Source organism: Numenius arquata, chromosome 25 (genome assembly GCF_964106895.1).
Source record: "Numenius arquata chromosome 25, bNumArq3.hap1.1, whole genome shotgun sequence".
Taxonomy (NCBI): Eukaryota; Metazoa; Chordata; class Aves; order Charadriiformes; family Scolopacidae; genus Numenius; species Numenius arquata.
This window is the reverse complement of record NC_133600.1, coordinates 4,130,683-4,153,901: the sequence shown is the minus strand read 5'-3', so window position 1 is coordinate 4,153,901 and position 23,219 is coordinate 4,130,683. Positions and strand designations below refer to the sequence as shown.

The following is a 23,219-nucleotide window of genomic DNA, read 5'->3' as shown; positions in this document are numbered from 1 at the left end:
AGAAGGTAAATACGTCTCTGTAAAGAACTATTTGTTCAGCTCTTGGGGAGGGGGGGGGGCGCCTCTTCCCAGGTCACGGCTGGAAGTTTCTAATTGCTGCCTCACCCGTTATTCTGAAAAATAATGAACATAGGAAGCTGCGCCGCTTGGCAACTTTTAGTCGTAATGGTTTTTTTGAGGAATATTTCAGACTTTTCACAACTAAACAGCACCTCGTTACCTTCCTGCCAGCCTGAAATAAGGCATCACCGTGGCATTACCTCCGTAACGTCCGAGTGGCGATGGTTCGTTGCCGATATTTATTCACTTAAGCCCTCTCTGCCCATAAGACTTGATCCCACCACCCGTCCGGTGCCCCGGCGGGGAGGCGGCCGGGCTCGCTGCCGTCCCCTCCGGTCCGGGCCCCGCGGCGAACGCCCGGCTCCCCTCGCGGCCGCCCGCCATGCTCCGCCGCTGCCGCCCACCGCGCATGCGCGGCCCTCTCCCGCCTCACCGCGCAGGCGCGCCCCGCTGCCCCCCTCACCGCGCAGGCGCCCTCCGTGCCCGCCGGTGCGTGCGGCGGGGCGTCAGGGGCGCGCCGTGCGTTACGGCGTCGGGCGTGTCCCAGGGTGCCCTGCGCGGGGCTGGCTCCTGCCCACAGTTGAGTTTGGCCCCGAGCGGAACGGTCGGGCCCGGCCCGGTGGCGCCGCCGCGGTTCCCCCCCGCGCCCCGCTCCGAGCGCCGCCGCCCCCCGCCTCGCGGGGAGCGAATCATGCGACTCCGGCTCCCCGAGGAGGCCGCCGCCGGCGAGTGAGGAGCCGCCGCCCCGGCCCGGCCTGGCCCCGCCGCCCGCCCGCCCCGGCCGCAGCCGCCCCGCTTCGCCCAGGCAATGACAGCGGCTCCGGCCCCCTCCCCGCAGCAGATCAGGGACCGGCTGCTGCAGGCCATCGACCCGCAGAGCAACGTGAGTACGGCCCGCCGGGCCCCGCCGCTCCCGTGCCGGCAACGCGGGGACACCGGCCGCGGGCCGCCCCCCCGCCGCCCCCAGGGGCTCCCGCCCCGCCACCCCCCGCCGCTGTCCGAGGAGCCGCCGGGGGCCGCGCGTCCGCCGCCTCCCGCCGGGACCGCGGCTGCGGCCGGGCTCCTCCCCGGGCACCGGAAGCCTCCGCTGCGGGCGGTAGCGGGGAGCTCCCCGGCGCCCTGCCCGCCCGGGGTCCTGCTGCCGGCGGCGCCTCGCCGCCCGCTCCCCCGAGCCGGCACCGCGGGGCCGCCTCGGCGGCGGCACCGGCGGCCTCTCCCCTCCTCCCGGGGGGGCCGCGTCCGGTCCCTCTCCGCACCGCCTCCTGCCGCCGCTCGGCACCCCCCGGGACCCGGCCGGCGCTGCCCGGCCATGCGGCGTGCGGCCCGGCGGCCTCCCCACGCCAGGCCGCGGCTCGGGCGCGGCCTGCAGGGGGCTCTGGGCCGGGCTCCACCGCGGCTCGCCGGGACCTTCCGGGGCGCCCACCTGTTCCTCGACCCCTGCGGCCGCCTCCCGCCGCGGTCGTGGGGTACCGTGGGGTACCCCGGGCTTCAGGCACACCGGCAGGGCTTCGACGGTGGCTTCGGGGCTCTGGAGCTGCTCCAGCACCGAGCAGCCTCGGTCTTCGCTGTTATCCTTTCCTGCAGTGCGCTAATGAGCTTATCTGCTCCTTCTGGGATGGAGCGTAAGCGCTGAAATCGGTGTATATTTTACCTGTAAGTGGCCTGAACGTTTAAGTGGCGGTTATCCAAAGTATCGTTTACTCCTTTTAAGGTGGGTTTTTTTTGGCACATCAAAGCAGTTCTACGCTTAGGTGTTTATTATTATGAGAGGACTGCGGAGCCTGCAATCTGTCAGATTTTTGAATCTTAGATCCACAGTCAGCGCAGCAGGACGCAAAGGTGGGTTTGGCTTGGCCATCTGCAGTTTGTGGGGGCAGCTGCGGGTGCGTCAGGCTGAACGCACGTGTGTGTGTGTGATTCCAGGAGGCTGGGTATGTGAAATGGTATTTTGGTTCTATTAAAGTCCTACCTGCTTCTCTCTGAACAAGCGTTTTTCTGTAACAGACCTGTCTGGAAGTCTTAAAGTAGCTAATAAAGGTACTGCCATTTGGAAACACTCTGGAGTGGCCTGTGTGTGACCTGAAAACTGAAGAAAAAATTGCCCTTCCTTAGTAATCCCCTGTGATGTGCGTTTGTCACCAGCTGCAATATTGCATGTTCGAGTAACAGTAATGAATTATCATGGTAATTGTGGGCTTTTAAATGTCAGAGTTGTTTGAGTTTGCAGTACTTTACCGTGGATCTTGCCGAAATGTCAGTTAGTACACTTCATGAATTCTGTTTGCTCTGGCTTCTCTTTCTGTGGCTGCAAATTTTTCACTTTAGGTTAGACCGAGCATCAACCCAGTTTAATAAAATTGTAACAGATCTATGGTTTCTTTTAACTTCAAAACTGTCAGCAGCAGGGGTTCCCCTAATTCTGGTGTTACTTTCTAAAACACAGTGGCCGCACGGGGTGAAGCAGCCGGGAAATACATTTTGTGATGGATACTTTTCCCTTCCTCCCTACGTTAGTGTTACATTAGGGCTGTGAAGGTGTTTGCAGTTCGGTTGTGATGAGGGGGACCAGAAACACCCGGGCGGCTGCCTGCAAGGGGAAGTTTGAGCATTGGGCAGTAGCTCTGCTGAGCTTCCAACAGGTCAGTAGCCCCATAAGCTGAGGAGTAATGTATGTTAAATTGTAATTCTACATACTTGATACTTATCCAGGGCAATAATTGGTGGCAGAAAAATCAGCCCATTGTTTAGAAATGCCTGTAGGCAGGGGGCTGTCTTCCATTTTAACCTTTTCTTCGAAGCAGAGCAGAGGTGGTGTGTGTAGTTGGGATTCATTGTGCAGGCTTAGCTCTCGGACTCCTTTCTCCAAAGCACATAGAATTCATGATAAACAACTGAAAAAACTCCCTGTCGTGCCATTTTCACGAAGGGATGAAAAATTTTGAACACACTTAAAAGCAGATGCCGAATTTAATCGCGCTTGGGCACCAGTGTAAAAGTACAAGAAAGTGTTGTGATGTTTTCCTGCAGGAAGAAGTCGATGCAGCTACGAGCTGTGGCACTTGTGGGTGCTCACAGAGAACTCTGGGTGCTTTCTTCTGGCTTTTAGACTCTTCTCCTAAAAGAGGTGGCTGCATTCAAACTTAAGAGTATTCATTATTGTGATTGACTTCCTTGTTTACCAAGAAAGTCAAGCTTTGAGGCCAGGGTTTCATTCAGGCTTTTCAATATAATTGTTGGTGTGTGTATGTGCGCGTTTCTTGAGAGGGTGAAAACTGCACTAATATTGTCAGGCGTGCAAAAAACAGCCCAGTTTTGTGAGGCTGAGGAGGAGGATGTGGTTCTTTATAGTGCTTTACTGCGGGGTGCTGTAAATTTAAGCTTCGCTGATATGTTCTCCAATACAAGCTGTGTCTCCGGTGTGGATATTCATTCCAGCGTAGCTGTAATGGTCTTGGTGGTATACACAAACCTTAGTTAACTCTGAGGTCCTGCCTTAAATTACAAAGAAAAGAGAGAGAAGTTTCCCTACCTGGGTTGGTTTGAGCTGGTCAAAATGATCTTTTCCCTGAGTTTTCAGAACCTGCTCGCTTTGAGGAATCATCTTCTGTGCCGATTGTTCGTCTTCGTTTTAACTGCTCCATGAAGCCGCGCTGACTCGGGAGCAATGTTTTAATTGTACACGTGTGTTTAGCATTTGAGGCCTCTTCTAGTAATTGCTGCAGAATGTATTTATAACTTAGTTCGCACACTTGGTTGAGGATTTACACGGGTAACCTCTATTTCGAAGGAGACCTATAAGAAATAAGCTATTTAAAAAATATTACATCATCTTGGAAGCCACCCGGGATGTCTGGTATTATGTCTTCATTTATTCAGCCTTTTCCCCTTGAAAAAACATATGGGCAAACTACTTCTGTTACACGACTTAAACACTAAGTATCAACATTAATTTCCTTCCAAGGCTTGTGTCTTACTGAGACCGTACCAAGACTCGTGTTGGAGGAAAGGCTGAGTTTAGTGGTATCACCCAAAATGATGGGTGATGCGATTTTTCTTGCAGGAAAAAATCCTTTTCCTGGAAGAACCGTGGAGAAGAGTGTCGGAAACCTCCTCGCGGCGGTTGTGCGAGGTCTTACAGGGGAGATATTCCTTGGTTCTGGGAGAAGCAACGCTTTTCCCTTCGGGCTCAGTGTGCGGGGAAACCACCTCTTCCACCAAGCAGAACACCTTTGCCTTGTTAAATCGTGCTGTGTGCTCTTCAGGGAATTTATTACCTGATGTCAGGGATAATGAAATCTGTTCGTTTTTCCTCTGTGGGAAAAGCCTGGCGGTTCCAACTGGGTGTTAGAGTTGTGCTTGCAATTAGATGGTTCCTCATCCTGAATATTTAGCAATCTCTTCCTGACTTTAAATATTAGACAATAATTTAATTATTTGCCATTAATACCTCTCTGTGATGCAAACTCAGCTTTGGTTTGAGTAACCACCCATTATACGCTGACAGTGTGGTTGGAGTTGATTGTAAATCAGGCTGCCATTCCTGCAGTATCTCCGTCGGCCTTGCTGCTCAGACCTTCAGGAGAAGTCTGTGATCCGAATTATTAATAATAAATCGGTCCGGGTGTTGTAATATGTTAAGCAGTGCGTTGGCCTGGGGTGATCTTCAGTTGACGCACGAGTTGCATAGTTAAAGATGCTCCCATGGCTGTTTTCCGTATTGATCGCTTTACCAAAGTCCTAGAAACAAAAGCCTCTATCATGGGGGATAAATACGCTTTCTAGAACTGAGTTTCAAAAGGCCGGGGGGAAGGTGCCAGGCACTGCTGGAAACGCAGAGAGTGGAGGAGGACGGTGGTTCCCTTCGGGAGAGTCTTGGGGATGTCTCTGGACGCAGGGAAGTGTTCCGTGTGGGCGACGGTAGCCTGGGCACGGCTCTCGCTTTAGCTTTATCCTTTTCTGTGAGGCCTTAATGAGCTTATCAGTTTTGAGGAGGCTGCAGCGTGCAGGGGCTGGGACCTGTTGTACCTCTCACCGCTTTTGTGTATCTCCTTATCGTAGCTCCTCTTGATTCAAGTAGCATTTTGTGCATCGAGGCGGGGGCTTGTGTTTCAGGTACGCAGTGAAACACATGGTGGTTGTGGCGTTTCCTAATGTGTAGGGTCCGGAGTGTCGTTACCATCTCAGTCCTGGGTTCCAGGTAAAGGTTTGGGCCTGATGGAGTAAGTCCCGTTGTGTTCAGCTTCTTCATAATTTTAAATAACATTAAATGAGGCTGACTGCTTTTTGATGCACTCTGTTGTAAACAGCTGGATACACTTGAATTCACCTGTTGGGGGGGGGGGGGGGGGGTGTAGTTGGTTTCTTGTCCTTGCTTTGCAGCTTTCCTGACCACCTCTTTCTAAAACAGCTTCTTTCCTTGGTGGAAGCATGTCCCAACAGCACCTGTGACACTTACACAGGCGTAGGTACTGAGTTTAACTAGTCCCAGTTAGCGCTTTGGTTAGTTGCCTCTATAGTCCTGGTCAGTTTGGTGTTGGTGGTAATACTGTGGCTCCTTGAGAGGGTTTTTGGAGGGGATTAAAGCTTTCCATTCGCACGGTACCCCTGGTGGTAGTGAGACCATGATAAAGTTTGAGGCTGCCAAGACAAAATCTGAGCAAACAAAAGCAGGAGGGAGTTTGGGCTGAGGGGTCAGAGCGAGGGGAAGGCCAAATTGCCTTTCTGTTGTTAATTCCTTGAAACTCCCCAGTTGCAGTGATGAGGGCAGGAGTCTTAAGCTGTAATTTGAGTGTTTGTTTCGGCAGCAGTGACAATTTAAATGACACCCACTTCTCATTCCTGCTACGAACACCCATTTGATGTGTGCCGGGGCAGCTATTTGCAGGATCAGGTGGTGAACTGATCTGGGGAATTGATCAGGGTTTAAAAAAGAAAAGATAATATTATTATTTTTTCCCAGGTAGTTTTTGAGGCAGCTCCATTACCCGATAAAACTTCTGGTGCATCGCTAATAGTACTGGTGCAGGTGTGGCAGCAGAATTGGGTAGTAAAGTGTTTAAATAAGTACAGAAGCTGAAAAATTGAGTGATGTGTGCTTCCTCATGCTTCCCTGCTGCCTTAGCAGGCTGGCCTGGGGTCTCCTGGGAAAGAGGGATGTGTCACCTGGAAAAGTTCACCCGTCTGTGTCCTGAGATGAGGGTGGATGCCTCACGGTCAGGTTTCACTTGGAGAGGCTTTACTGTCACCGTCCCTTGTGTGTGGTTCAGAGATGTCTGGGATCATACCCTGGGCTTGTTGCGATGCAGTAATGTGAGGGCTCGGCACGTGTTCCTGGGAGAAATGCTGGGAAACTCCATGGATATCCAGGAGGATGCTCCTGAGCAGTGGGCTTTGCAGCTCAAGAGTAAACCACCGCACGCTAAAGGCCATGTGGCCCGTGCTCTGAACAATCAAAGACTGACTTGGCTTAAACTCTCATTTAAACTCTCTCCAGCTCCAGCTGGAACTGCCAGTGGAGCCACTGCTGTGGTCCCTGTCCTCTTCCCCACGTTCCTGCTCCCTCCCTGGAGAGGGCTCATCGGGAGCCTCTTCCCCTCCCCTGGCTCCTCCTGGCACAGTTTTGGCACAAAGTGGCAGCTGGGGGAGCGTGTGTGGTGAGGAGAGGTGGCGGTGGGGTGGTGGCAGGTCCAGGCTGGAGCTACCGCACCCTCCAGCCGGGCACCCCTCACTGTGTCGGGTTGTTTCGTTAACAGGGATCAGGCTTTTTCAAATCGAAATGGTGAAACTGCAGCGAGTGACTGGCTGCACGTGCTGCAGCACGGACCCTTGGGGAGAAACGAACGCTCCGATTGCCCAGAGACTGGAGGGAGGAAGCGCTGGAGGGAAACAACTAACCTACCACATTTTTCTTGATGTGACCATGAAGCAGTTGACTGAATGGAAGAACCAACGTTTTGTAGGCAGAATAAACATCAGGAACGCTCTCTGACAGCCACCACGAACCATAGCCTGGAAAAGACAGCTGATGTGCGAGATGCGGATCCTTCCAGGAGAGAGGTGCTAAAACAAACTTCCCAGACAGCACAGAACCCGAGGCTGCAGTTTCCTGGGTTGCTGTGACTGGGGGCAGCTGCTGGGGCCCCAGGACCCTGCATCAGGCCGTTTCGGTGCAGCTTGGCACAAAGTGAACCCAAGAAAGCGGTGGGCTGAGTGTTGGGGTCCCAGAAGGACCCCAACACTTGAGATGGGGTGGGTGGCACGAGGTGCAGCTGGATCGGGGCCTGCTGCTGAGGCACTGCATGTGTGGGAGAGAAAATACTCGCTGTCACAAGCTCCCAAGTGGGGAGAGGCCCAATGTGTGTCTTAGAAAATATGAAACCCTTCGTCTTAGCCTGTGTTTCGGAAGTCTGGACCTAGGGTAGAAACTCCAGTTTGTCATTTGTTTGGGTTTTGTACAATAAGTCGAGGGTGAGCCTGGTTTAGGAGTGTGTAAGGTGTGGGTTGTTGCCTCTCTTCAGGGTTTTCAGTATGGCCAGATGACACAGCAGCACTGTCACGCTGCCACCTTTGGCTCCTGATCAAAGTCATTTCAGAGCAGCTGAAGGTTTTTCTCCCAGTATCCTGTGAGGGAAGAGCCTTTTCCAGTCTCTTCCAAGGAGGTGCTGTAGTAGGCAAGTAGGAGGTTGGGGTTTTTTTTCAGGAACCACAAAAGTTTCAGGGTAGGGAAAGAAGGAATTGATTCTGCCTACTGGGGAAATTGAATGTTAATTAAGAAGAGCTTCTTTTAAGGCATAGTTACTCCAATATATTAGATTCGGAGTTAAAATTAATGTCAGTATAGTATTTATAAATTTAAAAAAAACCATGTCTGTTTTGGCTGATAACGCGTTACCGCTATCTCGTCTCGCCCGTTTTGTGCTTGGTGATAACTTCAAATAAACTTTCTTCGGTCTGTGTAACACAGTACGATGTGGCCCCACTTACGCGCTTGGTCTTTAAAGAAATATTGAAGGTAAAGGTAAGTACATCACATTCAGTTTAATCTAAATCCAGGTTTGTTTATTGAGTATTCTAACAGCTAAATTATTCTTTCTGCAGGTAATTCGTGCTTTTCAGTGTTTGGAACAATATTTAAGTACTAGCAAATTGCTTTAATTTGAGGTGCAATCTGCTAAATTTCCCAGCGTGTCGGTGTTTTCTGGAGCATGGCTTTCCCGGGGCAGCGGTGCGTGCTGAAGTGGGATTGTTAATATCAAAGTATACAATTTTCAGCATGTCCGAACAGTTGGTGGTAGAAATTTCTATTGAGGAATCACTGGAAGTAAAAGGTAATTAGTTCTGTTTTACTGAGCAGAGTGGTTTTCTGACATAGCAGTTGGGGAGGAGAGGAATCCTACGTCCGAGTCTGTCTGGAGAAATTCAGCAACGCGCTCGACTGGGTGTATTTTGAAACTTTGTGCTGGGAAGATGATGGTGCAGAGGTGGAAGTCTCGTCTGAGAGTGACAGCCAGAGCTTTTGTGGAGCTGCTTTCTCACACGCAGCTCTCAGGCAGAATCAGCTTGTGGAGTGATTATACTGCTGGTCTAAATCGATTTATTCTTTCTTTTAAAGGAGTGTTGAACTTCTGATGGTAGAGGGGTGTGTTTTTTCCCGGGGTAGTGATGCGTGTTCATAACTTGTCTTCAGCAAACAAACTTCCAGAGTGTCTACAGCCAGCTCTGAGTTCCTGTAACTGGAGCTGTCTCCTAAGCAGAGCTCTGTGAGCTGGGTCGCACGGTCAGCGTGGGACACCGAGTGCTGTGTAAATTCATTGCACGGGGAGGAAAGTTTATGTCTGTTATAGAAGTCACCATCCTGAAAGTTCCAGAAAAGCGTATACCTCAATATTATAGTTTATCCTTGGAGAAACTAGCGTTGGTTCTTGAATAGAGTTGAGCGTAGTGGGATGGAAGAGAAGATGCAAGAGGTGATGTTTCAAGTGTCTTTGCCAAGGTGGGGTCCCTGCAGCGGGTGCGCTCAGCGGGTAAGCTCACTAGGTAAGGCTCTGACTCCATCGGGAAAACTACGTCTCCATCACTGTGTGTGTAAGAGTTTCTATCAAAATATGAGATATTTTCTTCGCTGGAGTTCTTAAGACGGGCTACCAGGGGGCTTAAGTGTCAGTGGGGTGTTCTTAAGTGGAAATGATCAAGTTTTTTGCTACTAGATTAGAAATAACTAGTGCCAGGTTGCAGCTTCTTGAGTGTTCTGTGTTTAAATATGAATAAAATGCCAATGGGGTACTGGGTTCTTTTGTCCTGTCGTGACCACACTGGGCGACTGGTCTTAAAGTAAAGTAGCCCTCGAGCCTGTGAGCCCTGAGATGAAGGGTGCTGTGCTCCTGGTCCTCTGCGGAAAGATTTCTTTTTTTTTTTTCAGCCAAAGATAGAATTCTAAGAAGCTGCTAGTGATTGTGCCACTGAGTGGAATGGCCGAGCATTCTCAACTCATTATCGGGGAGTCATCCCTTCGGGGATTTATCCCCAATATCAGGGAATTATCCCCAGTATAACCCAGGGTTATATTTTCCCCAGGACCTGCACAGCCTTTGGAGTATGGAGGTATTTGGAAATGGGTGACTGGAAGCAGCATTTTTGTCTAGAAATCGGTGAACAATTCTAGGAGATGGGTACGTTGATTTCGGGTTTTTTTTTTCATATCCATAAAACTTCTCTCTGGCATGTGCTGATGGAAACTCTGTAGTAGTAGTAATTGCGGATGAAAGGATACAGCGACGCCTCTCCAAACTTTGTTTTTAAAACTTTCGCGGTTTATAAGGCTGTTTTTCTCAGGTTTTGGGCACAATTACACCATGCTGAAGTTCTCGTGAGCGGCCATGTGAGCATATTGTGTTTTTATGTGATGAATTAGTGAATTCCACAATGCAGGGTATTCAATGGGCGCTTACCTTAGCCTCCTTTATCATTTCAGGAATCAACGAAGAAGCTTCCCTAAGGTTTTGAACTAAGTTGTCCTGCTGCATTTAAAAGTACACCAGTACAGTGATAGATGCTTTTATTTTTTAGGAAAAGAGTGAAAAGTCTATATTATGGTGACATTAGTAGGGCTTTTCTGTATTACATTCAAATATAAACTGCTTCGTGTTAGGGTAGGTGTTCCAGGTGATGGGTAACATAATATTTAAGAACTTCAGAAAGCTCTTGACCCCTTGAAGCCGTTCTCATCAGGTCCTTAAATGCGCGTTGCATAATGGTAAATCTCCGCTGGTTCTCGGGAGTGCATTAAGATTAAGCAGGTGATTGCGGAACGGTTCTGTCCGGGCGATGCCTTTAGGGGTCATTCTCAGGATCTGGTCGGGTCTCTGCCTGCTCCCTGCGGGAAGCAGGGGGGTAATAACGGGGAGTTGGGGAGGCTGTGGGGCTCCACCAGCACCTCCTCTTGTGCGTTAACTCTCAGCCTTGGCTTCTCCCTTCCCCGAGTAACTGCGGTCAAAGTACAGGCTCCATGTGAACAAGTGGGTCTCTCCTTACCATAGAAAGCACCAAGATTGTGATAAATCATAACAGGCACATTTTAAGGCTGAATTTTCTGTATGCTCTGTATTATTCTGCCTGAATAATCAACAAACTCTGCATTTCTCTCTTGTTGACGTAGGACCAGCAGTTCCTGTGACTTTGCACAGCAATCTCATTTTATGGCTCTAAATTTTTTAAGCAATTATTTTGGACTTCGGTTCACAGCTTATAATAAATAGTAACTACCAAGATGTATGTGGTTCAAGTTTCTGTACAGGTAGAAGAGGAGGAGAAATGGTCATCATGGATACAACGAAACTGTATGGTGGCTAGATGTCCTTAGGCCCAGTGTAGTGACTGGGGTTTTAGGAGTCGTGTGTTAGTGATGAGTTGGGTGGCTGTTATTTATTGTGCTGAAATAATCCGTAGGAATTGCTGCACCCGGAGGGGGGACACGTTGCGTTATTTCGGACTCTTGGGTTGTGCAGCTCAACACTTGACCAGTCTAGTTCTGTGAGACGTGCTACGTTGTTCCATTAAACGTTAAACACATTTGTAGTTGGCCGTGTGATCAGTAGTGCCTATAGCAGAAGGCAATGGATGCGTAGGGCTGGTCAAACCTCAGCGTTTCTGTGGTTGGTCTTATTTTATTATGCTTTGTTTTGGCAGGACTGGCTGCGTTAGAAACGTGCTCGGGTGTTGGGATGTAGGGGGGTCAGCGGGAGGTGGCTGACGTGGTGGTATGAAGTGACTACAGAGCCCGAGGGGTGACGAGCTGCCTGTGAAGGCTGGGACAGCCCTGGGTATTTCTGGGCCGGTGTTGACTTGGGGCACCACGCTGGGGCAGCAAGTGTTGAAGTTTGGATTTTGTACATGCTTTATAATACAAACTTCTTCATGTAATTACCTGCACGTATCGCTTTGAGAGGACAGAATTTAGAATTGCAGTTTTGAGTCTCGTTTGGAGTAGATAGAAATGGGCGTTTCAGTGTGTTTCTGCCACTTGCTGCTCAGTATCTGTTCCCTGGGTGTGAGTCGAAGGGACTTCATGAAGCTACGTGGTCCATCACCTTCACTGGAGGAGCATCACCTGTATAAAATAACTCCTTCCAGACTTGTCTAATCTGTTCTTAAACCTCTGTGGAGGCTATGGAAACTGTTTGAGAGCTTATTTGAGTGCATTGGTAGGTCTCTGGTTATTCCTAATATGTAATCAGTATTTGTCTTGTTGCAAATTAGGCCAGTGAGCCTGAAAGCAGTTGCTCACCATTTTTTTTATTATGACTAATAATGCACGGGAAGGATTATTTTAAGCATTGTGTGTCTCCTCCCTGTTTTTTTTTTTTTCAATACTGTGTGAACTGAGTACTTAAACTTTTTCTTATTTAACTGCGTTTTCAAAACCTCTTGCCGCTGCTCTCCTCCGAACTCTTCTTTGTATACATTCTTGATCTGTGACGCCTTGGGATGAACATGTAATTCCAGCTGAATTTGATTCCTATACTGTTCCTTACCAGTACGGTGCTGAGTGAAGAACGAGACTAAAATGATGTGCCCTGGTAGGCACCCCTGAGACCGTGTTGTCCCTGCTGTGACAATGACAGCCTGGCCCTGGTCTGCGGTACCCGCTCCTCCTCTCACTCTCCTCCCTCCTCTTCAATTTGTGCCACACGTGTCTTTCCAGTTTAATAGTATTTCATGTAACGAACCTTCACTTCAACTGCCGGGCTGTTTAAATCAGGCTAATAATAAATTTGTTCCCCAAAAAGGTTTTGCCCAACTTCATGGTCTGGTGGTTTGGGTTTTGGAGGGGTTATGGAAGAGGAAGGGGAGGGGGGGACATGTTGCAGTGAGTCTTCTGTGTTTCATAGAGAACTGGAGGGCAGCAGGACAGGCACAATTCTTGTCATATATGAAATGGTTAGTGAATGTTGAAGCTGGTGGACAATTACTTCTCTCTGGAGGAACAAGAATGTCTTCCGATTATTGGCTAATAAATATGAATGGAGAAAAGTGCTGTACTGTTGCCTGTTCTCTGCCTTGACGACCTCTTCCTGTAGAGCAGGAGGACTTCCCTCCGTGTGCCCCTGCTGTTCCACGAACTGATTCTGTTCCGGGTCTGCGTCTTGTCCCCATAATCTGTGTTTTACTGCCTCTTCTATCTCACTTTCTAAATGACTCCACCGACGGATACTCCTTTCACTGGGTGGTTTCTCTGCCTTGCCCGAGCGTGAGGTGTTTTCCTGCTGCGTCTGGGCCAGACTTGGGGGCTTCTGCCTGGGGCTCCTGCCTGGGTTAGCCGTCTCCTTTGGAGGGGACCATGTAGAGAAGAGCTAGAGCGATGCTGGCACTTACCAATGGCTGGGGATTTGTGTCTCAAGGCCATGGGCAGACTCCTCTTCATCTCTTGGCTGTTGTAGTCTCCCTTCACCTTCCTTACGTGCTCACAGACTGCCAAAGGTAACGGGGCGAAACCGTTGTCTCGCTCAAGTGAAGTATTTCAGGTCTGACTTCTTCACAATGCGGTATTTTCTTGGAATTTCACCTTATTCTTGTTTGATGATCCTGGCTTTGTAAAATACATATGGTATGGGAAGGTATCTGCACGGTGTTACTTTGCCATTAAATAAAGCCTGAGTACAAATACAATATATGCACATTGTTTTGACTCTTTAAATTAGACCTGGAAATTTTGACTCCAGAGGTAAGGATGAGTTTGGCCTGTGTTGTAAGGATAAGGCCTGCTGGGCCTGGCCACTTTTGACTGGTTTTAGTTGTCAAGGGGCATTTCTTCTGTTGTTTTGCAGCACAAATTTCTGATCAGTTTTCAAAGCGTGGAAGCCTATAAATACTTAAAAGGGGGGGTGTCAGGAGGATGGGGCCAGTCTTTTTTCAGTGGTGCCCAGGGACAGGACAAGAGGGAATGGGCACAAACTTGAACATGGGAAGTTCCATCCAAACATGAGGAGGAACTTCTTTGCTGTGAGGGTGGCAGAGCCCTGGCAGAGGCTGCCCAGAGAGGTGGTGGAGTCTCCTTCTCTGGGGACATTCAAACCCCACCTGGACACGTTCCTGTGGGACTTGCTCTGGGTGGACCTGCTCTGGCAGGGGGTTGGAGGAGATGATCTCCAGAGGTCCCTTCCAACCCCATAGCATTCTGTGACTCCAAATGAATTTCTCTGTCACAGAAGGTACTCCCAGCGGATGACTTTACACCAAGTCATTGATTCCTTTGTGTCTAAAGATCCACTTACCAATAGAAAATTCACCTCTACCTTTAAGACTATCTATTGTGTGCTGGTAAATATTTGAACTCTGCTTAGCAAACGGACTTTCAAACATTTTCAATAATTATAAACAAAGCAGTCATCTTTTCGGTCTGTTGTTTCTGTGCGTAGCGTCTCCTGTACCCTGTCTTTAGCCAACCTCACCTCACGTTGCGGGCAGGGGAAACTGTTAATAGCTCAGCTGCGAGGGACCTGAACTAAATCCCAGCAGGCTGTAACCTGGATTCTAACTCTGTGTGTTTGGTCTGTATCTCTAAAAAAAAGACATTATAGTTTACTGTTCACGATACGTATCGTTATAGTCTGGTGTCAATGTGTCCTATACGAAGTGCTAAATAAATACTGCATTTCCTTTGCCGTGTTTAAATAAAGCCTACTGTGAATAGCAACTTTGCTCTTCTTACTTCTTATTCCACGTTTCAGATTATTTTGCAGTGAAGTAGCTTTTATACCGTTTTGGAGAATGTAAACATGAGCAGATGTGGTTGCTCGTGGGGCTGTTGCTGCCCCTCCTTTTGGATGGGCTCCATCTTCCCGGTATTTCAGCAATATTGACCTTGAACCCGGGATTTTCTCGACCATTATCTTGTTGCTACCTAAGGATATCCATGGCCCATGGGTATGACAGTTTTTATAACTGCCCAATAAAATGCTGCTGTCCCTGGGAGCAGGGGGAAGACAATAAAAGCAGTGCAAGTGCTCCTGTAGACTTTTGTGTAAAACACACCGCGGTTCTCACATTAATTGCCAGCAGAAAACACCAAATTGGCAACGGAGATCTGGGTTTGTGTCTGTAGGAAAGACGGAAAGATCTCTTTAGTCTCCCACGGCGGGGGGCACTTCACCGCTTCCTTTTGTAAAACTGCTTTGATACTGCAGGTGGGCAAATGTCACAAAAGTACTTTGAAACTAGCAAAATACTGAGTATTTATAGCGTGTTCTGAGGAAGTGAGTTGAAGTACGATGGCAAATGCACTCTCCCAAAGCCAATGGCTTGTGCTGTATCTGCATAGTCTGTTTCACAGTGGAGACATATTATTGATTATTAGAACCTGGGATTTCAGGAGGATAATCGCGTTACACTCTGGGTTTGGAAATGTTTCAGTGCTTAAGGGCTCTGGACGGACCAGACCAAGCATAAATATCCTTTAGAAACTTCTCGAGGTACTAGTGTGACCCGTAGGGATGATGATGATGATACTGTGACTAAAGATGCCTTTTAATGCTGTTACATGAACTTTCTGCAAGTGATTAAAAAGAGCCTTTCTAGCCAGACTCCAGTAGGATCGGAATCTGTAGTGGCAGTTTCACTGCAATTTTTTGGGGGTTTCCCTGTTACAAGGAGTTACCTATTCCTTCTCCTCCAGGGCTGTTTAACTAAGTCTCAGCGACATCATCTTTGCTAACTCAGATCTGGTTTGTCATCCATCATGGTCTAGTCGTACATGCAAAGATCTTCAGAAACATCCCTGTGAACCATTAAAAAAAATTTTAAAAATTGCTTTATTCAGTTGGATGGTTCTGTAACGTTTGTTTGTTGGGCAGCGGCGAGTGAGGTGCAGGTTGTTCGGTGTGTCGAGGCAGCGCTGAGGAAGGAAGGGAGGTGTTACGCTGGTGCCCGTGTTGTGTTTGGTACCTGGACCGGTCTGGAGATGGAGGAGGAGAAGCAAAGCCAGACATCGGAGTGTGCTGGTCCAGCACAAAGCGCGTCCCAGCAGGTTGGTGGCCCTTCCGTACCCCCAGCACATGGAGACGGTGACACCAGCTCACGGGCGGATGCTGTTTGCTGCTGCTCTCAAATCTGCCAGGGAAGGAGGTGACAGGAACAGCTTCACCTTAAACTTCCCGAACCCCAACACGTTTGTGATCCTTTTAAACCGCTGTGTAACACCCTGAAGTTAGTAACTGAATTGTTCTTGATTTATAAAAGTTAAAATAGGATTAAGATGGCAGTTAAAAAAAGGAAATTAAGCTGCGTGATCTTTTCCAGAGAGTTCAGAAACCCCTGCTTTTGTCTGAGGCTGTAGTAAAAACATTTAAGTGCTTAACTTGGAAGAGGTCTGGGATACCAGTAGTGAGCTCCGGAGCGTGGCTGAATGACTTAAGGAGACTTGCATGGAATAAATAAGATTCGTTTTTTTGTGACTGTCATTAGGGTTGGCTGGAAAGGATTATCGTAGATGACTCAAAGCAGATGTTCCCCAGCACACTTCGGAGTGAATTGGTCTGTGTGCCAGTCAGGCCTCACGACACGGGAATAGCATGGGATGAGAATTTGAAACGCCATATAAATTATTCTTGGCTGTTTTCTGCAAGCTCCTAAATGTGAGCTCCTGGGGTTGCTTCATGGAAGTTCCTGTTTTGGGGTGGTAGCGACGGGTTGCAGCGTAAGTAGGGAAAGGCAAATAGAAACTAAAAGGATGTGCAAGTTCCTGAGACACTGATTTACGCAATTGGACCTTGCCCGGCGCCTGCGGAGAGCGGGGCTCCCAGGCTCCCGTGTCCCCCCAGGCTCCCGTGTCCCCCCAGGCTCCCGTGTCCCCCCAGGCTCCCGTGTCCCCCCAGGCTCCCGTGTCCCCCCAGGCTCCCGTGTCCCCCCAGGCTCCCGTGTCCCCAGCTGCTTTACCTTACTTTGCCTGTCTGCTGTGTAGCCAATAAGCATTTTTAGTAGCAACTTGTGTTAATAAATTATCATTTCTGGTGCTGCTCGAAGCAGGGTGATGTCCTGGTTGGTTTTGTAACTTCAGTCTCCTGTCAGTTGTGTGACAATATATGAATTTAATCGCCGGTAGCGTGGTTTAAGGTACAGCTACTGGTGTGCAATACTGGTGCGCTGCTGGTACCTAAGTAGGTGTCTTCACATTGAATGGATAATACTTGGGGCAGCTCATCTTGTTTTCATCACAGTGTTTAACTATACCACAAGAAAATTCATAGTCTATATTATTTTGAAATAGGTGAATATGATTTTTACCATAAGCTTCTTTGGCAGTTTGGGTGAAGCTTTCCAAGAAAACCACACAAAACTACTGGGGGAGGGTGGAGAAGTCGTTGAAGCTGCCTCCACATTTTATTATTATTTTTTTGAAAGAACCACGCTTCCCACGCAGGTCAGAAAGAAGGGAAAATGAGAGGAGCTTCTTGCAATTGATGCGAGCCTGAGCCTTCGTGCTCGTGCAGCGATTGCTTCAGCGCGACAACGTGTTTTCAATTGGATACGAATGTGTGAAGAATCTGAACGGGGTGGTTTGTGCGTTAGCAGAAGTTGAGGGATGGGCACAGACTCAGCGGTGAAAAGCTGCTTTCCCTGCCTTTAATTGGCACCACGTGGCCCGCAAAGGAGGGGGTGAAGGAACGGTCTGTCAGCCCTGGTGTAGAACCAGGTGATTTAGCGTTCAGGGCTGTCCGTAACTGTGTATTTGGGTCCTTTTGAACCAAGGCAAAGCTCTTACTGGAAATTCCCTGACCGATTTCATCTCTCTGTAGGTGTGTATATACTCGAGCGTATCACTTTCCTCATCTTGACCTTTTGATAGACTAAGGATCCTTTTTTGCCATCGGTTTGTCGTTTAGATAATGAATATTTGGGGATTACCAGTAACGGCAAAAATAATTGTACCAATTATTGGTGTGTGCAATGCACACAGCCTTTTTGCACCCTGGTAATTCATAGTCTAAAATATGTGTTGGGAAGGAGAGTATCGTGTTTTGCAAGGCTAAAAATGCTTGTCTGGAAACTCCCAGAATTGAGCATTAGTAACTGTAAGTGCTCTGGTTCTAGAAACTGAAAAAAATACCCTGGTGTTATGTATTGCTTAAACTGCAGCGCTAAATCACTGAGAGCAGTGCGAGGATCACAACGGGGGAGAAAGCGCGCTGACCTGAGACAGTAAGAAGTAAAATGTGTCAAAGTATGTGCTGTTGCCGCTGTAAAGCTTAAAACAGAGTTTTACCGGACCGGGTGGCGTGGTAGGGCTCGATCTGCCGAGGCACCGTAGTTCGGTGAAGAAAAGACCTTGATAAATTAATTCACCTTTTGTCTGAAGTTGGTTTTACAAGGTGTGAGAGTTACAATCATTCAAAGCCTGTTTAGACTTTAAACATAAGTTTGATTAAAGTAAATCTAAAAATCAAGCAAAGCGTTTCATTGCTGATGGTGTTATTCAGGTATCTCCAACATCAAGCAATCCTGCTGTGATGGAAAAAGCACCGTCTGTGGACAAGGTTTTCTGAAAGGAAGAGGCTCCAGCTCCTGATTCTCCTGTTGTGTCTTAACAGAATGGGAAAATTGACTTGAAAAAGCTAATTCTTACAAACTTACAGGTTTTTTGTAATGAGGAATCTTGCAGTGGAGAGCGGGGCTGGGAGGGCAGGGCCACCTGCTGATGCCTCAGATGAGACGTTGGGATAATGTGGGATCCCTGCAGAGGTTCTTGCTGCGAGATTTGTCTCGGATGCCGTTCACCTCCAGTTGAGTCACAAACGCAATTAAGCAATAAATGACACCGTGAATCAAGTTTTCCTTTGCTTATCTTTTAAATCTATCCACAGAGATGAATTAGAAATTCCAGGTTTCGGTGCTCTAAGGAAATGGAAATGCGGATCTCTCTGTAGTCTGGGGTTTCTCACAGAAATGATTAAAATCACACTTGTGATCACACTTAACATCTGCAGATCCTGGCAACTGCTTTTGCGTGGAGCTTCCTCACGCGTGCAGAAAGGCTGCAGCGAAGCCTGTCAGAAAATCTGCTACACGCTTTGTTACCGTAAGGTGAATTTGCGCGGTGACTCCTCAGCATCTCCCCTCCCAGGGGATACGGTTCTAGAACCACTGCCGGGTTGGAAGGCGGAGGTTTGGGAGCCGAGCTCCATCCCTGCCTGGTCCCTGGGCGATGGTCTGAGGACACCTACTGGGCACAGCGCTCGCTTCAGCTCTGCTCTTCCGCTCCGAGGAGTCTGGACCTGGGGTTTTAGACTCTCAATGTGCAGCTACAGGAAGCATCGATGTTTTAAACGCAATTGTGGAAGGATGAGTTGTGTAAATCTACAGCCTAAAGGAATAAATGCACCGTTTCTGATTTGACTCGTCGCTCTTCTTGGTCCACTTGACGCTTACGGTTCAGAGAATGGTTTGGGTTGAAGGGACCTTAAAGACCGTTCAGTGCCACCCCCTGCCCTGGGCAGGGACACCTCCCACCAGACCAGGTGGCTCCAAGCCCCGTCCAACCTGGCCTTGAACCCCTCCAGGGATGGGGCAGCCACAGCTTCCTTCCAGTCAGGCTGTAGGACAATTAACGAACACCTTGTCTGGGGATCTCAGAACTCTGCTAATAAGTCACGCTGGTTTTATTGTGGATGTTTCCTTTGGTTTTACATAAGAGTATGTTTGTTACAGCTCCTGCAGTTTCCAACTAGGTCAGTAAAGTGTCCTTGTCCCTATTCTTTGAACAATCAGCTCCCTAAAGCCAGACGGTGTGATAGCAATTTTGTGATTAATGCTTCCAGCAATTATAAAGTGGAAGGTCTTAAATTATATTTGTTAACTAAGACCTGTACCTGAAGCATGAAGTGACTTTGTCTTCCTTGTTGCAGATCCATAACATGGTGGCAGTGCTGGAAGTCATCTCCAGCCTGGAGAAATACCCCATTACCAAAGAGGCACTTGAGGTATGTCACCCCCTAAATGTCACTTGATTTTTGTGTGTATGAAAGGACGTTCTCTGCTGATCTCATTTCCGTAAGAGCTTTTCTTGAAACAACAGATTGATCGCAAAGGGTTCACAATTAAGGTATTATTTGGTCCCTCTGACGTCTCGGTGCACACACCGGGATTCTTTCGGGGTTCAGGTCCGCGTTCTGTGTGATGCAGCTCCTGCTCGTGTGGGGCTCGGAACTAATCGTTACTTGCTGCCAATTAATTCTGTTGCATTAAAACATCACTTTGCTTCCTGAGGTACCCGTCACCTTCTTAGATGTTTGGTGACCGAGCACCAAAGATTCTGAATGGGAATGGAGTTACTCTGGGTCTGTAAAATTAATCTTTAATTCCGTTAAGCAGGTTTCGATGCCTGATCCAGTGGGTGAGATGAGGTGCAGCGAAAGCTGAAGCATCAGGAGGGGCAGCAGCTGCGGCCTCACTGGCAAACAGAGCCCAAAAAAGCTTTTATGGCTAAATTATAAAACTTTTTTCAATCTTTATATTGAAATTATTAGTGTTACTTGCTTTTAACTCTTGCTTAAGTACAGCTCCGGCTGTATTTCAATGGATGTATCACAACACGTTACCTGTTTGTCTCACAATTTGGTCCATGTTTTCCTTTGAAGTGCTTTTCTTAAATAATCTGGCTTGTGGAGCAATTCTTTGTTTTCAAACGTGTTTTGGGGACAATCAAACGCTTCCTTCCGCTTATGAAACCGCTTTGGGACACCCTGGGAATGCTTGGTTAAAGCTGTCTTTCATACGCTTCCGGGATGCTGGGGAGTGGAGGGAGGGGAGAGATGGAGGAAGAAGGTAGGACGTAAGTCACCCCGGCTGGTCGGGTTTGGGAAACGGAGATTTTTATTGTCAACGTATGACTGTAACGGGCAAAGAGTCGGGGATTTTTTTCTCTTGCTTCTTTCTGCAGATCTTACTCTTCCACTGTGATAAAACCGCACCTTTTCTGCCCTGGGCGCTGCATTTCCCCTCGAGTCGGAGCTTGCACCTTTATTCTCAGGATTCCCGCTGGTTAAAGAACTCCTTTCTGAGGTTTTCCAGAGCTGATGGCTCTGGTGCTTTCGCCAGGGAATAAAGACAGGGCGACTCGAAACCCACAGCAGGTCTCGTGTTGGGTGGCAGAGCACTGGACCAACCGGACCAATCCTTTCCAAAAAGATTAATTCAACACTTCAATCTTTAGTGGTTTTTAACCGGGTATTTTTTAGCGTAAGCAATTACGAAGCAGACGTTTCCCTTAAGAATTTTGTTTAGACCGCTACCCGTTTATAAAACGGCTTTTCTTTCTTTATAGGAAACGAGACTCGGGAGGCTTATCAATGAGGTGAGGAAGAAGACGTCCAATGAGGAACTTGCCAAACGTGCCAAGAAATTGTTGCGGAATTGGCAAAAGTTGATAGAACCCGTAACCCAGAATGAACCGGTGCCGAGGGGGTTGCCGAATCCACCTGGGTCAGCAAATGGTGGTGCTCACAACTGCAAACAAGAGGCGCAACTTCCTGCTGTGGCCGGGTCAAAGCCAATCAGCGAATTGAAAAGCAGGAACGATATACAGAAACTAAATTCTCCCAAAACAGAGAAATTGGGAAATAGGAAAAGGAAAGGTGAACACAGGGACGGGCATCAGGGCCCTCCTCCCCCCAAAGTCTCCAAAGCTAGTCATGAAGTATTACAAAACTCTTCACCCCCTCCAACAAATGGCATTGGAGGTAGTCCGGAAAATTTCCCCAGTCCTGTAGACGTAAATCTACACGCAGGGCCCGAAAGCAGCAGGACAGAACTCAGTGAAAACGATAAACACAATAAGATCCCGGTAAATGCTGTAAAACCTCACACCAGTTCTCCAGGACTTGTAAAACCTTCAAGCACTTCCTCGTTATTAAAGACTGCAGTGCTTCAGCAGCATGAGAAATCAGAAGAAACCACCGGACCGCACCAACCTAAGAGTCCTCGCTGTTCCTCCTTTAGCCCTAGGAACGTCAGGCATGATACTTTCGCTCGGCAGCATACTACGTACTCACCAAAGGATTCGATGCCTAGTCCGTCTCAAAGGTCTCAGTTCTTAGATTCTGCACAGGTGCCATCGCCGCCACCATCCTTGATGCAACCCTCAACACCTCCCATGCCAGCAAAAAGACTGGAGTTCCCTCAGCAGTCGGTAGCTGAGGTATCTCAGCACTGGCAGGAGCAGCAGGTACCTTCGGAAAGCCAGCACAGGCACCCGGCGGGGACACTTCAACAGCACACATCTCCCAGCTGCAAAGCCAGCTCCCACCCCGGGGAATCGCTCACGCCACACGTGGGCTTTTCACAGGACGCTTCAAAAATGGACAGTGACGATGCTGCTTCAGGTTCCGATAGTAAAAAGAAGAAAAGGTACCGACCCAGAGACTATACGGTCAACCTGGACGGGCACGTGACAGAAGGGGGGGTGAAACCTGTGAGATTAAAAGAGAGAAAGCTCACTTTTGATCCCATGACAGGACAGATAAAACCTTTAACACAGAAAGATCCTTTGCAGGTAGAAATCCCTGCGCTTACTGAACAGCACAGGACAGAAACGGAAAAGCAGGAGCAAAAACCCAACCTGCAAAGCCCCTTTGAACAAACGAACTGGAAAGAGTTATCCAGAAACGAAATCATTCAGTCCTATTTAAACAGACAGAGTAGCTTGCTGTCCTCGTCAGGAGTACAGACTCCGGGAGCTCACTACTTCATGTCTGAATATTTAAAGCAGGAGGAAAGCACTAGAAAAGAGGCTAGAAAGACTCACGTTCTAGCTCCTAACAGCAAACCTACAGACTTGCCTGGGGTCACGAGGGAGGTCACGGGCGATGACCTCGACAGAATACGCGAACATAACTGGCCAGGCGTGAACGGTTGTTACGACACACAGGGTAACTGGTATGATTGGACACAGTGCATATCGTTAGATCCGCACGGGGATGACGGTAGATTGAACATCCTGCCTTACGTCTGCCTAGACTGAGTCCCGTTTTGCTAAAAATGCTTTTACACCCGCAGTTAGCAAACACAGGCAGACACGATGCCACTTAACGATGGAGAAAAAGCCTCCTGTCCTGGACAAACAGGCCCAACGAGCAGAGGGTTGGGAAGGGAGCTGGTTCCTTCCAGCTCTTTCCATTAAATTCTCCTTTTGTGAAATGCTGCTACCAGTTTACTAACAATTTGCAAAGGAAGGCATACGAAGGTTGATAAATTGAGTTCAAAACTCTCTAGCGAGCCAGCTATAAAAAAAAGAAAAAAAAAAAAAAAGTGTTAGTCCCCAAGAAGTGAAGAGGATTTCCAGCACTTTCTGAATGCCGGAATCTTATTACAGGCAGGTACAGAGAAAAATTGTGGAAGTTACCTTAACAAAATATGCATCTATTTATTTGACTTGATTTGGGTTTTTATTTGGCAGTGAGATATTGGAGAGACAATGTGCAAAAACTGTAGTTTTTATTTGTATCACATCTCTGAAACATGATTGCGTTGGTTTTTGGTTGTTTGTTTTCTTTTTTTTTTTTCTTTTTTTTTTTTTTTTTTGGTTGTTTTTTTCCAAGTCATGTGGTACGGAGATTGGGTTTGAACCGGCAGGTGTTGCACTGCAGGCTGGGAGACCAGCTTCAGCTCAACAT

The 23,219-nt window shown here is 48.3% G+C and overlaps 1 protein-coding gene across 1 annotated transcript; it reads left to right on the top strand.

Moving 5' to 3' along the window:
- The first annotated feature begins 868 nt into the window (after positions 1-868).
- On the top strand, positions 869-22,824 carry MED26 (mediator complex subunit 26). Its single transcript, XM_074163840.1, has 3 exons — positions 869-943; positions 19,455-19,529; positions 20,873-22,824. Exons 1-3 carry the CDS (start codon positions 869-871, stop codon positions 22,565-22,567), a joined length of 1,845 nt encoding a protein of 614 aa, XP_074019941.1. The 3' UTR covers positions 22,568-22,824.
- Positions 22,825-23,219: the final 395 nt, after the last annotated feature.

What these genes read in the sequence shown, in the direction of transcription:
- MED26 (XM_074163840.1), top strand. Translation starts at nt 869, where the DNA reads ATGACAGCGGCTCCGGCCCCCTCCCCGCAGCAGATCAGGGACCGGCTG. An exon ending in CCATCGACCCGCAGAGCAAC is followed by an intron (nt 944 to 19,454) that starts GTGAGTACGGCC and finishes TCCTTGTTGCAG; the next exon opens with ATCCATAACATGGTGGCAGT. An exon ending in TTACCAAAGAGGCACTTGAG is followed by an intron (nt 19,530 to 20,872) that starts GTATGTCACCCC and finishes CTTTCTTTATAG; the next exon opens with GAAACGAGACTCGGGAGGCT.